Source organism: Protomyctophum bolini (genome assembly GCF_963924005.1).
Source record: "Protomyctophum bolini genome assembly, chromosome: 7".
NCBI classification, from domain to species: domain Eukaryota; kingdom Metazoa; phylum Chordata; class Actinopteri; order Myctophiformes; family Myctophidae; genus Protomyctophum; species Protomyctophum bolini.
In genome coordinates this window covers 15,747,898-15,763,192 of record NC_137868.1, presented here as the reverse complement: position 1 = coordinate 15,763,192, position 15,295 = coordinate 15,747,898, and the positions used below count along the sequence as shown (strand labels likewise).

Below are 15,295 nucleotides of genomic sequence, written 5' to 3'. Positions count from 1 at the left end.
ATGTCTCCCTAGTAATGGACCACACTTGATGAAAAGACAAGCCCCAGCCTTCCCACTAGCAACACTGCATATGATTCTGCCTTCAGTTTATTCAAGTATCAAGAGGAGAGCTAGCTGAACCACTCAGTAACTCAGTCCATGTCAAGTATCTTACTAGAGGTGACATACATGTCTATAATATAGCATCACTTAAAGTTTGGAATTCTATCAAATCCTAATGTTAAGTATAGAACGTGGCAGCATTTCACACAGCAACAATAACTATGAGAACATAGTGCCATTACATTGGTTTCGCTCGTATGTTCAGTTGATGGTGGCTCCTGAACAGGCAGTAACATACCCACTGCACTGCACTGCACTGCACTGCACTGCACTGCACTGCACAGCACAGCACAGCACAGCACAGCACAGCACAGCACAGCACAGCACAGCACAGCACAGCACAAACTTCCAGAGTCAAACAGAGCAGATCAGGTATGAAATGGTTGTGCGGAGATGGTTAACCACTTAAACCCCAGCATCCGTATTCTGGGGAAAACATCTAGCAGAAAATAGCAGATCTACAAGCTCATGCATTGTGAGCTTGTATGTCATCCATTTTCAGCAAAGATATTTAATTTAAAACAAAACATAAAAGTCACTAGTAGTGCCCTGAGGCACTGTGAACAAAAAAATATAGGGTTTAAGTGGTTAAGTTTAGGTATGATTTGTCAATTGGATTTAAGGTCAGGATATGGATCTGGAGTTTTTAGCCAATAAAGATTGCGCGACTTCAAACTCTTGTATTCTGAGTTTGTACAAATTCAGGTTCAGTTCAGGAGCCACAACCTTTTCAGTTTCCAGAAGGAAAAAAAAGAGAAAAAAAGTTCTTTGCAGTTTTTGTATCACTACTATCCACATGCCTACTTAAACTACTGTAGCGCAAAAAGGATTTGATTTAATCCCAATTCACATCACAATCTCCAAAGCTGCACTATGAGCAAAGTATTCGGTTTACTATCAGTGGTCATCATAAAAGCCAAGTAGCAAACCAAACATGCACCAATGAGGTAGGCCGTGCATCATAAGAAAGCCAACAAAATGCTGGCCCGCAAATAATAAAATGACAAATAACTTCAACCAAAAGTTGGCAAAGACTTCTGGTCTGACATTCATTTGGCCCCAGGAAATCTGGATGGTCACTTGCAACATTGGCAGATACCAATACATTGCCTATAGCTATTCTCTCAACCCCCACCCCACGTGCACTTCATGTTCCCACCCATTTCCCCTACGCGATATGCAAACGAACATTCATTACAGAGGTACCGTCATATCTCTGCCTTGTCGGATAGTGAGGTGTAACAATCAGGAAAGAGACAAAAAAAATTGGTAAGGCAGCAAAAGTGTAGCGATATATTCAAAACGGTTGACTCAGAGATACATGTATGTATCAATAGAGTCCCAACAAGACAGGCACAGAATTACATAAAAGAAAATACAGAAAAACAATAATCTGTCATATGGCATAATTTCTTACAATCTTAAACCCTCCTCAATAAACAGCAGTGACTAAAACATTTAAAATACTTCCTGAGTGCAATAATACAGCAGTATTTTCCGTTCCTGAACATTCCTGAGTGTTACACCAAAAAGAAAACAATAACTTTAGCAACATTCTTCATCAGCGTTAAGATTTTTTTCATTTTTCAACCTGAGGTAGTTCCAAAAGCAGCTTCAGCAGGTAAAGCTCCAGTAAAGCAGATTGATTGCCATCTGTGTTCCTGGCACCTGGCTTACCGGTGGTACGTTTCCCTGATTAATCAGAGGTTTCGGGAGGTGGGGCAGCGTGGCTCTGCTCCTCCTCTCCATCCCCTTTCAAGGAAGAGGGTTTTCCCTGAGAACCTGGCGAGGACTGCTGTGCTTTGATTGGGCAGTTGGCAACCATGTGGTCAATGCTCTGGCAGAAATGGCACTTTTTGGGCTGAGGTGGCAACTTGCACTCTTTGGCATGGTGGTCGAGGCCCCCACAGTTGTAGCACCTACAGGATGAGAGAGCATTGTATAAGAACAAACGAAAGGATCAATCCTTTTGACTTGTGGTACAAATTAACATTTGCTGCTCCTCCAGTTAGCCACTAGATGGCAATATTCTACTTGGTCTGCTTTGAAGCTCCAACTTTAATCATGGTTCTTGCAAGGGCATTCCAGGTCACACTCACAAGCTAAAGTGTAGCAGCACATTGATGCATTAAAGTCTACGGTTTTGTTTTGAAGTTGTATCAAATCTATGCAAATGTTGTGAAATCTGATTACCAACTATGTATACTTTGCAATAAATCTATATTTTTTTGACAGTTAGCCTTTTGAACTCATAGATATGAAACAATTGATCAGCACATGCAATGCAGAATTCAAGCAGGACTTGACACTCATGTTTTGGAGGGGCTTCAACATTGCAAGAGGCTTGGCGTGATCCCCACATCCTGTCCTATATCATCTTCAGCTTTCAGTTTAAGATCACCCCATTTGTATTTCCTGTCTTTCTCTCTATTGTATCACAGTAATAGATCCATTTCATCTGCTTTGAACCAAAGTAGTGGACACAGCGAGAGGGTCAATGGCAGCCATCGGGGGTTCCATCAAACACCTCTGTTCAAACATGGACTATAGAAAGGCCACGCGTGCGGCGGCGAAAGACAGATGGGCAGTGGGCGTGGGGGCGGTCAGTCAGTGCCACTGCGGAACCCCTTACACTATTGTAGCAGCAGATGAGGCATTGACAAGGCGGCTGCCGAGGATGGGTCAGTCTGTTGGTCTTTGTATACCAGTGGCCGTTTGGGGCAGGCGTCAAGGTCTATACCATCACAGCAGAAGCTCCCTGCATCTGCATCGATCAGGGAGTGAGCGCAGGAAAGGGGAAGTGCTCCTTTGTTCTAAAAAATCTGCAGTAATGACCTCTGAACCCTGACCCCACCCCCCCTTAGGTCCGCTAACCCCTCCAACCCCATCCCAGCCCCCAATCCTCTCTTGCATTTACTCATATATGGTTGCCATGACAACACTGACCTTTCACCCCCCCTCCTCTGCCTGGGCTCCTGCATCTGTTATCAATTAAACGGACAGGAGCTCTTTTCCCCTTCCCTGCATCATATACACACTCACTAAGGTGGTCTACCAAATGTAGAAACAGTGGCTCACTAGTGCCAGAACACAAAGACACCAAACCTATATTCTATGTCAGACTCAAACTTTATTATGTCTTACTCGTTCCAAAAGACTGTCTTGAACATATCTTTAACCATTTAAAAAATGGCTAAAATCACAAACAAAATTTGCGACATTGGAATAAAACAACCACCACCACCACCTAAAAGACACTATTCTCCAATGCAAAGTGTAATATGCCAGAGGGGAGAGGTATTGAACCTCAGAGGGCCTCCCAGGACTCTTTGAGGCGGTAATGATCTCTGCTCTAACACGACTACTCTCTGGCTCTAATCACAACTGACAGGGGGGCGAAGTTGATACACCTCTAACCCCGCGCTATATTGATAACCAAAGAATGGCCCAAAACCATGCCCCACACACCATGCCCCCAACCCCCCCACACACAGCTTGTATCTATCTCCAAAAGAACAAAAAGAAACATGAAAAAAGACCTAGCCTTGTTTCACATTGACCACTGACTGCATATTTTGAATTTTTTTACTGTGGAGTTTTCAAAAGGACCCTACGTTTGTGAACGTGCACTAACAACCTTTAAAGGCCAGTCCAATGCAATGCACCTCCTTGTAATCATTCCAATCCCAAATGGCAGTTGCATTGGTGTGGACTTAAAACCGTTTTGTTGCAAGGAGTTGTGACTACGGTAGTTGCATTGGTGCAGTCTGTCCTTTAGAGACCCAGCCCTTAAAACAAGTTCAGTTCCAAGACAAACTTGTAGATTAGCTACTTGATGTACAATGAAGTATATATGGGGTTTAATGGTTAATGGTCATGTTATTTGAAACTAGATGTGCATTCATTCTGCTCTGGTTCATCACCGGCCAAGGTTTGGAGCTACAAGCTTGTTGGTGGGGAGAGGTTTTGGAGGAGAGGAGAACCAGTGGGTGTGAATCCACCAGGGGCCTACAGATTTAAACAGTTATTGATCCAGGTCATACGTCAAACCTGCTGGTGTGACCCCAGCTAGAACCAGGGTTGGGGGGTTGGGGTGGTTGAGGACCTAAAACACTGCTGCACATCTGATCCAACATGGGGCATTTGTGGATAAAATACGCTATAGACTGACCTCTCAGTTATCCCTTATGGTTGAATGACGTCAAGGGTTTCAGTTCAGGGTGTGAGTGAAAGTAGACATAAGCTATGTAAAAGAAATACACTAATAATTTCCTTCACAGTGTTGTAAATTTAAAAAGGGTAGGGTAATCTTTATTTTGTTTGTTAGTTTTTACATTAGTGTGAAATAGTACTCATTGTACTCATTGCAACGGTCATTTGTTCAGTCCCCATCTCTCCAGCTCTTTAGTAAACAGAAAATGCATTTTCTGTTTACTGCATCCTACATACAGATCTCCAGGTTAAAACAGACGTATAGTCCACAGGTAAAGAGCATCCTACATAACAATCTCCAGGTTAAAACAGACGTATAGTCCACAGGTAAAGGGCATCCTACATACCGATCTCCTTTGGAACGCCGTTTCTGGACGTTCTTGCCTTTGGGTCTCCTCTCGCTGCCTACACAGTGGATGCCCTCTGGTCCCGTGACCCTCTGAGACTCCAGGCCTTTTGACGACTTCTTGAAGGTGAACTCGACAGCCTCACCTTCCTTCAGGCTACGAAAGCCCTCCATGTGCAGCTTGCTCTGAATGGGACAAGAATTGGGAAGGATTAGTTCATGAATTGTTGTGTCAACAGAGTTAAAAGAAATAATAAACTAGTTGGGGATAATATAAAAATCTAAAAGTCCTATCCCTATCCTAGCCAGTGCACAGACCATGTGCTCCTAGTGGATGCGAAGACCCCGATTCCTGTCTTTCCTCTATCTTTCTGCCCATAGTTTCCTGTCTCTGATACATCTATCCATCAATGCACAAAATCTTGTGTGAAATCTCGAGAAATGGCCGGCTGATTAAGAACTCCACATGAGCATAAACGGACACAGAGATCTCTATATACTTGGCAACACAATAAAACATAAAGGCTGCTTACGTAGGCTACTACATACTGTAGTATGGACACCATGTTGTTGCGTATCCTACCAAAATGAGTGGATCTGGGATATTGATAACTTATAGATTCTTCCCGACTACTTTCTGTTCTCTTTAGCCAGTGACCCCCCCTGCATGTTTTGGAGTATAAATTATGCTTTAGGAAACTATGGAACAGGGCAGTGCGAGCCAATCGACTTGGCTCGCGTATCACTGAGGACCAGAGGAAGGCTGGTGTGACGTCGGTCAGATCAGCAGTTCTCCAAAAATCCCACCTGTGTGAAGTGAGGGATGCTGTTATCGTCATACATCATCTCATTCTGGCCAATCATAATTTGCGTCCTCACTTTTATCTTCAATATGTACTTTGCTCAGCCAATCACAAGCAAATGTTTGCGTTTACTCAAACCCGGAAAGCTGGGCTAGCCCCTCAAACATATTGGAGATTATTAAAAAATATTCTCCCTGGAATACCCACCCTTATGTCATCGACAGTGTGAACGTGAACTGTGAACCTGCCCGATGAACATCATTGTGAACGCGTTCATTTCTGGCGCGTGTGAACGTCACTTTCTCACGTTCAACTTCGTTCAATAGTGAGTGTTTCCATACAGCCTTCCAGGCGAACCCCCTAAAACACACCCTAAAGTGCCTAAACAGTCCTTAATATCTAGCGGAAACCCCACCAATGAGTCCTTATTCGACACAAATTAACTAATCTTTCTCAGCCGTACTACAATTTCACAGGAGCGGCAGCGCGCAACTGCATGATGAGCCCGTCATGCAGGCAGACACAGACCATCCCGACTCCCAACCCAAAGACTGATGAAACTTGTTTGATTAAACATAATGTGCCACGAAAAATAGCTTCCAATAGCTTGTTATTTTTGCGTCGAGGAGGTATGTGTCCATATCGCCTTGAACGGCCAACAAAATACATCTCCCTCCGGCTGATGATTTATTCTTCGTCGTACAAAGTGTTCCGTGCTGAAAATAGCTGATCTATGAGCTCACAACGCTTCGCGTCCGCGACACGTTGCGAGCTTGTAGATCAGCTATTTTCAACACGCGGAGATATGCAGGTTCAGAAACGTGTGCCCATAAAAGACAACGAAAAGGATTAAGAATTCGCTGGCATTTCACATTGCAAAAGAGCTATTATTTCCAAAATGTAAAAAAATAAGGAATTAATTTGGATAATGGTAATGGAGATATTGTAAAAGTTAATCCCAATGGTTGGAGTTCATTCCCAATAGCAGACTTTATTCCTATGGGCTATGGCAATAATATTTTATTTATTTTTTAAATATCTTTTTTTAACCATGAACTTCAGTTAAAAAATTTTGAATGATGAACTGTGAACTGAACGAGTTCATTTTTTAATGTTTGAACTGAACTGGTCATCGATATGACGTCATTGTACTGATGTACTCCATTGGGGCACGGCTGAATGGATACTGCACCGAGTACTCTGACAACAGGTACAACAGGTATTGGCAATACCGTATTGCATATAAACAGATGTGTTCCCCATGGGAATTGGCCTAGTGAAGTATAAAATGCCAATGTCTTTCTACCCATTGTTGTGTTCATGCAACAGAACTATTTCAGCAGGTAGTTCCCGTTTCAATTCTCTACTCCGCCCAAGGAAGCTCTGAGAAGGAAGTGAAGTGGTCACGTGACTGGGAGCCAAACTACCCGGAAGTAAGTGATTAGAAAACAACCTGTGATATGTTATTTTCCAGAAGTGATTACTTTACAAAAGGTCTCAATTGTTCATGAATAATGTTTGTTATGAGCTGGTCCAGCCGGCTCCATTCACTGCCATGTAGGTATTCATTGCACTTCCGGTGTGAGTTTGGCTCCCATGAAAGTGTCCATGAAAGTGTCATGGCAGTGTCAAGCCCAGTCACGTGACGACTTCCCTTCCTTCTCAGAGCTTCCTCGACTCCTCCTAGCTGCAGAACAGTGTCCTCCGCCATTAACCATATTCACACGGCAGCCATTTTGCCATTAAGTTAATAACATAATGCCACCCTTGCCCTCCCACAAATAATGACGTGAAAGCAAAATGGCTCTCTGTGTGAATATATTCAATTGGTGCATGAATGTGACACACTGAATACATACATGAATGTGAAGCGCTTTGGAGAAAGGGCCATGGCGGCACTATATAAATCCAGTCCATACCTTCATGTTATACCAAAAGCAGTTTCCACTTGCTGGGTGCTGGGTTTGTGGAAAGACTCATCAAAAAATCAAAAAAAAAAAACATAGAACAAAGACCAATGAGTTTGTAACCCTTTCAGAAACTTCACCAAGTTATTGTGGGTGATTGATAGAACACTGTACGTCAAAAGCAATATCAAGCACACATCACCTTACAGCATCAGATATCGAATCAGCACCAACCGCTGCGAGACTTTGACCCTCGAGAACCACGTCCCCCAAAGTAACTGAATCTCAACACCACAGTGATAACATCAGAGACCCAACAGCACTTATCAGGCATTTGCTATTTTACGGTCACCATTTAGTCTCGCCTCATAAATAAACAAACACTACAAAGCTGGCTGTCACCCTGTCAGACAGATTGTCCTCGTTGGGCTGCACAATGGTGCAGGTTGCCCAATAATGCCGCTGTGTTTCCTCTGTGTTTGAGAGTGGTAAACCTGACAAGGATATAACCTTCAACCCATCCCCCCTTCTGGAAGAGCAGCATTCCGCACTGCTACCCCCCCCCCCCCCCCCCCCTTCCCACCCACCTCACAAAGCTCCACTAACACACTGACCACCACTACTAAACTGCAGGATGCAAGGAATAGCAGCGCAATGGCTTGGGGGGCAGGGTGAGAGGGGATGGGGGCTTGAAAAGGCTGGGGGGGTTGGGGGTCTGCTGGACATTCCTCGGATTGTTGTTTGGAAGGGAGGCATGGAAGATAGCAAGCGCACACTCCATCCAAATGACTGACATCTCGCTTTGATGAGAGTGGATAAATAAAACGGTCAACAATTTCAGTTTTAACGATTGCCAGCCATAGCTACAGCACCATAGGAAGATATACCAATCATGGAATACACACACACACACACCCACACACACACACACACACTAGCAATATCTCTGAATTCCTTTGAAAAGTGTGGTGTGAGTGACACATCGCTCGACAAACATGTATTTTCAACTGGAAAAAGTGCAGATGCAACATTTTTCCTGAAGCATAAATTAGGCTTGACTGGTTTTCAAGGACCTTGCTCCATTGCATTCACCTGAGATGACCTGGGAAATGTTTCTGGCAAGACGGTAGTGGTCTTTACACAAAAGGGAACCACTTCAGAGAGAGGAATGAGAGGAAGGAAGGTATGGTGTGCATTAGGGCATTAAAGCCAGAGAGACTCTGTAACACATGAAATCCCTCCCTCCCCTAAAGGCCCCTTGTTTGTAAGGTGAGGTTCAACTGCCACAAACTCTGCAAACAGTTGATTGGCAGATTATCAATGAAACATGTTTTTTTCATATGCACACATGCCTTATCTATCCATTTTGTGTATAGACGAGTTTATATGGTTTCACAGTGCATCTTTCATTAAGCACTAGAAGACATCACGGTTCATGTCAGGAAAAAGGATTTCCTTCTGAGGAAAGTCAACCATCATCTTTATGACATTTGACCACCTCGACTTGCAACAGCTGCATAAAATGTTACAAAGCTTTCTACTTACGAGAAATTCTGGGGCCCAAAATGCATTATATTACCAACCCACTCAGTGGCATTCAACTAGGCCAACTATCTAGTTAAGGCACATTCTTAGTTAAGGCACATTCTCCTTCAGATACATCAGTCAACAGTGACTCAATCTCAGCAATTCATATGAACAGGTTCAGTCCATCCAACGTGCCCACACGTCATAAGCAATCCAACCGACGGGGTTCTAGGCTAGCAGATCTTCAATGTCAAACGAGAGAGAATATTCTGAATTTTTTCCTTTTTTTATTTTTGAGTTGGACTCCAAGGCCACCATACGCATTTCGTTTAAAACAGGGGGGGCTTTACAGAGTAAAAGCGGCCATATCTTCCCGACACTCCAGAGCTTCTATTTTGAAGGAATCCCGGCGCTGATTGTGTAACAGTTATTCTTGGCCTTTGTGTGCCACTAACTAGCAAGCAACACCAACACATGTGGCAAGAAAATGAAAGTGCTATGGCCTGCTAAGCCTCTGGAACGGGAAGGATCAGCATCTGCTGCAAAGTCACAAGAGAAGGGAACGCAATTGGTCATCCATAACATTGCCCAGCAGCATGGCCCTCCTCAGCACTCCATTGTGCCATTTTAGCCCCAGTGACCGTTAACCGCTTCCTCTCACCCCCCCCCCCCCAATAAGAGCTACGCCTCCACCCACTAGCCCACCATCACGCAGCAGAGAGACATTTAAACACAGGTAGAGGGGTCAAGATATTACCATTAAACCTGGAGAACCTGGTCGTGATGCATTAAAGCAGCAACACCGGGGGTCTACTGTGCGCTTGCCCACAATAGGTCTACAAGCCGAGAAAGACATCACAGGGCAGCAGAAGACAATGGGAGGATTGCTGCGGGACAAAGAGGGGCTCGGTCACGGCCGAGGGGAGTGCTCCATTGGGATGCATGGCTCTATTGTTCACCTGGACAAAGGCCAGTGGACCCCGGGAGTTAATGTTCCTTGGCACGCGGCCACTCATTTTTCTCCTCTCTTCATAGGGCCAGGGCCTTGCTGTTGCCATAACTCCCATACATCTGTCATTGACACACGCGCTACCATCTTTTCTGATGGCAGCAGGCGTGGTGACAGATAGGGGAGGAAATCATTGGACACGTTCCACTTTTAAGGGAATGCCTACCGTGGTCACAGTTTGAGGGAATGACAACCACATTAACCCTGGTATCACACCAAAAATCACACCATCTTATCGTCATACATCATCATCTCAGAAGGCCAATCACAATTTGCGTCCTCACCTTCATCTTCAATGTTTGTGTTTACACAAACCCTCAAAGCTTGACATAGGAGGGCCTAGCTCCCCTAAAATAATAATAATAATCACACCCGTGTGAAGTGAGGGGCACTCTTATGATCATCTCATTCCGGCCAATCACAATTTGCGTCCTCACTTTTGTCTTCAATTTTGTGTTTACGTAATGTTTGCGTTTACACAAACACTCAAAAATGGCCGTTCATTATCAATAGTATTTAATGTTTGTGTTAGCACAAAGTGTGTTTACATGCACACTAAAAGCTGGCGCCCCTCAAATTATAAATATCTACAATACATCGCAAAGCTATGCACTGAGCTTGTAGATCGGCTATTTTAGCTATTTGTTGTAAAGTATAGGGCTTAAGTGGTTAACCTAAAAGGTTGTCAGCACAGCAGTGTTCAGTTCTCTGGTCTAGCTGTGAGGTCTGGAATCTAGTTATGGGGTGTGTAATCTGAACTTCCTATGGAGTATCTAGTGAGAGAATCCAAATTGTGGTAAATGGATGGATGGACCAGGGCAGGACTTACTTCGTGAGTGATTCAGTTGGCATATCAGATAATGCGGGACTTGTTCAAGAGCTAATATTGTTCTCTCCCATTAACACATCTAGGAAATTTATGAAACTAATGGAATACTGAGGTGTAAAAGTGCATAAGAGTAAACTAAGAGTAGAACTTATTGTATATTTTTGATCTACCAGGTGGTCATCAATGGTTAGTTGTGATCAACTAACCATTGATGTTTGATGTGCATAAAACCGTTCTATATCTGTTTTAGTCTATTCTTGTATTTTTCTATGCAGCAGAAAAGCAAATCAACACTCATCTGCTTAGGTGAGGTGATGTCGCCAAGAGGAAACTTCACACACACACAAAGCCTCCACACACAAACTCAAAGCTGTGCTAAATCAGTTGAGGTATCTTATATTCAGCTATTAGTGTAGATTTCCGTCCTACACAAACATTAATTTCCCATTGATAAAGTTTGCTGCATTGCTAATGTTCACTCTCTCCACACACACACACACACACACACACTTAAAAAAGTACACTTGTGTGAAGCGAGGGGCGCCCACTGTATTTATATCGGAGACATGACGTCTTACATCATCATTTTAGTGCCCTAAACAAAAAGTCCATAGACTTGGCTGGCAAACAAGTTACATCATAAGTGGTCTAAACAAACTAAAATCCCATAGACGTAGCTGCCATATGATGTAATCTTTAAGAGCCATGCAAAAATTCAAATCTGAATAAAAATAAATCACACCTGTGTGAAGTGAGGGGCACTCTTGCCGTCGTACATCATCCAATAAAAAATGAATATACTTCATGAATTAATTTGTCTTCATTCGTCTCTTTTCCCCATGATGATGTAAGATGACAACTGAATTTATGTGATTGGTTAGCCGATTTGCTCATCTATATTTCAGGCTCATATGACGTAAATTCTCCTTTCAAATGTGAGACGTGGCGGGATGAAAAGCTGTATATAGGAGGGGCTAGCAACCCTCAAAAAACAAGGATAAGTTAAATTGAATTCCACTGACTTTCCATCTACGGGCCTGGTTAACTGTGGACCCTACTCCTGCAATATACGTCACCACAATTGTTTTCTGGTTTCTCAAATGCTTTCCATCACGGACTGAAAATAAATAAAATATTAATCACCAAACACTAGCTTTAACAGAGAGCTTATAAGAGATATTTGGACAAACAAATCGGAGTGACTCGGCCACTGCAGTCTGACTTCCAACTGGGGTGGCAGTTGCTCATTTAACCTGGCTTCCAACTGGGCCATGCAGAGTCCATGCAAATTGGAGAAAGTCAAAGATATATCACTTAAGAACTTAGACACACTAGCATCAGGGAAAAGTGTGTGTGTCTGTGTACACAGTTAACCACATTGCCTGTGGTGTCCCCGTTTTGGGACTGTGATTTTAGGCCAAACAACAAACAACAAATATATTTCTACACAAATAGCACATATACATATACAAGCACTGTTACGTGTTAACACATGTGTTGTGAGCTAGTACACCGACTATTTTCACTATTTGTTGTAAGATGAGTATATTTGGCTTGAAGTGGTTAAGATACACCCCAACTCTTTACCCATGCAGTGCCAGGCAGACACTAGCAGACAGCAAAGAGCCTTTAATCACTTTATGACAGGAACCTGAGGTGAATGAATGGGGGTTCCTCTCATTCACAGAATAAAGCCTTTATCTTATCATGCAGCCATAGAAGGGACTCACTCTCACATGGGAACTATGGAAAAGTGTCTCCCCTCCCCCATTAGCAAAGGTGAATGGAGGCTTTGGATAAACCTGGAAGAACTGGGTAGTTTTCCACAGGGCTGGCCAGCAAGAGGAAAGAATGAGTGAAACTGAATAAAGATAGGATATATAATAAGACAGGAAGGGCACAGGGGAAGCACATGAGGCCAAATAGAATAGGCTATCTTTCACAGAACCCAACCTCTAGAGACATTTACTGCATGGTTTGTTTCATGTGTTAAACATGAATTCGTCATACCCTCATATTCAACTTCACAAAATACTTTCTGTAGGCCTACAGTCAGACAGTATCCAATGCGTTTGCTGCCTGCCTGTTATGGGAAATCATGCAACACCCCTCTTATGACTGAATAGAACATGTAGGTTAGCCTACATCACATCACATCCATACAACCACCATGGGGGCCCGTCTTCCCTTTGCTAGAAACACGTGTTGCCTGGCCTGAGAACAGTAACACCCACCAAACGCTAAGCGGCCACGGGGCTGATCATTCGTTTCACATTTTGATAGTTGAATAACGTTATAATTAGGGTCCTCCGACAGATCCCCTCCACCCGTTTACCTGATGGACAAAGACATCAACCGGTTCATCAAGAGGGGCGCCTTCTCGGTTGGTCATGGACAGAAATCCGAATCCCATGCGCACGTTGAACCACTTGCACACGCCGACCCCATGGAACGACTGAGAGTCCTCCTCGGTGCTCGGTCCTTCATCCTCCTCCGTTTTACAGACTCCTGCAATAATTTCCAACACATTTGTAAGAAATTATAAATTCAGAAACTCGTAGGCCTATACTACCTACCGGTTTTCGTTTAGGCGCGCACCCCCCTTGTGCTCAACGTTTTGGTTTTGGTGAAGAATTCGGAAATGTATTCATAAACACAGATTAGACATACTAGCATACAAACTCCTATGTGTGGTTAGCTAAACTTTAAAGGCGGCTGACGAATGTATATGTATACATTTCAATAGGCCTAAATTAATCCGATGAACGGATACAATGACCAGCATCCAAATGTGTTATTTTTAGCCTATGCGCTAAGTATAGCTTCAACGACTTAAAAAGACACCCCCCAAAAAACCGCAAGCACCTGTAGTTTATTTATCTTTGTGAATTAACGTCATGTTCGTTTCTAAACAATGCTTGCACGCGCTACATTCTACCCCGATATGCGTTCTGCTCGGATGATCAATTCAGAAAGTGGAAAAAAAAGACGCGAAGGAAAACTTAAAGTTGTTTGCTACTCAACCTGGAAATTCCTGGTTCGAAACGGAGCCCATGTCTTCAGTTCTGCCTTGAGTCAAAATGAGCACCCACGCTACAGTATCCTACCCCTCACGCTGCGTAATCCGCACAGATTGCCACTTTCATGCAAAATGAAAATGTTCTGAAAAGGCAGAAGCTACCCTGCAAGAGGGAAAGCGGGAGAGTGAGATAAACAAAAGGGGGTTGGGAACCTACACCCCCCCCCCCTCCAAACAATGAGGGGTGGGGGGTCACTGCAGTAGAATTTGTTGAAGAATCCCCCAAAATCTAAAGGACAATGCAAGGAAACCCAACCCCCCCTAGAGTCACTTGACTCCATCCATTCACAAAATAACCAAAAAATACTTTGAGTTTCAGTCAAAAATGTATAGCCTACCTTCTGCCATGTTTTGGTCACTCACTCTCGAAATTAGTCCAGTTTCACCTTCGGGGCCCAAGCCTTGGGAGACGTCTTTTTAAGCCCCCTTTCCAATGCTGTGGTGGTCAGTGCTGTTGGTCAATACAAATGACCATTTGGCATCTTCAGCAGGACCACCCCGCTACCCCTGTTATGTCCACGTGATTCAAAATTATACAGATTGATTGAATCTTCTATAAGGGAAGGGCCCATATCTGGAGAGTGACCAATCACGAGAGGAAATTAGCAGTGCTTATCCAACTAAATGCTATTAGTCAATTTACAATTTAGGCATTTTTGCACTGCAGCAATATTACAGTAGAGTGTCAACAAACGACATGAAGGGCAAATGGTCACGTAAAAAGAGAACAATGAATGCATTATTGTCCTCTCCTTTAATAACAGCCTTTGTTAAACAGCAAACATAGGTATTCTATCTAAGTAGCCAACAGATCTATAAGAAACAATAAATGATAAAGGGAAATTAGAGCTATGTGGATGAGCAGTGTTTACCAAGCAATATTTATTATGGAACATTTGCCCTATATTGTATATAGGCTATAGATTTCTCCAAACATAAAAAAAACAAAACAGTCAGAAATCTTAATACATTAATTAAATACATAAACAAGTAGTCTACATTTATGTAAATCGTCTATTTTTTTGTGTATCTTTTGGGAACCCCATAGAGTATGGAAGTTTGGGAACCCCATATGGAAAGGTAAGTTTTCAGAGACTGGTGGAACTGGAAAATGGGGAGTGAATCTACAGTCCTGTGTGTGTGTGTGTGTGTGTGTGTGTCTCGGGGGGGGGGGGGGGGGGGGTCTTCAAAAGTTTGGGAGCCAGGAGGGAGGGAGTGTTGGGCTGGATGATCAGGCCATGGTAAGAGGGTTCCAAAATCCATGCCCTTGCTTGCCTTGTTTAGACAAGGCTGTGTACCACAAATCGTGGTCCACATTTTCACATTTTACACGTGAAAATGTTTTATGTTACATTTTCACATTTTACACGTGAAAATGTAGACTCCCATTTTAATACATCTCCCCCACCCCACCATTTTTAAACAAATATAATCATGATGTATCATCGCAATTTAAACATTGATATGTCGCCATAAACAAA

General features: G+C 43.2%; 1 protein-coding gene across 1 annotated transcript; it reads right to left on the bottom strand.

Annotated features, from left to right (window-relative positions):
* Window positions 1–1,798: 1,798 nt before the first annotated feature.
* lin28aa (lin-28 homolog Aa) lies at window positions 1,799–13,790 on the bottom strand (the record flags this gene model as incomplete). The annotated part of the gene is made up of 4 exons (XM_080767766.1): window positions 1,799–2,021; window positions 4,662–4,846; window positions 13,071–13,243; window positions 13,760–13,790. 4 exons carry the CDS (start codon window positions 13,788–13,790, stop codon window positions 1,799–1,801), a joined length of 612 nt encoding a protein of 203 aa, XP_080623892.1.
* Between the last annotated feature and the right edge of the window lie 1,505 nt (window positions 13,791–15,295).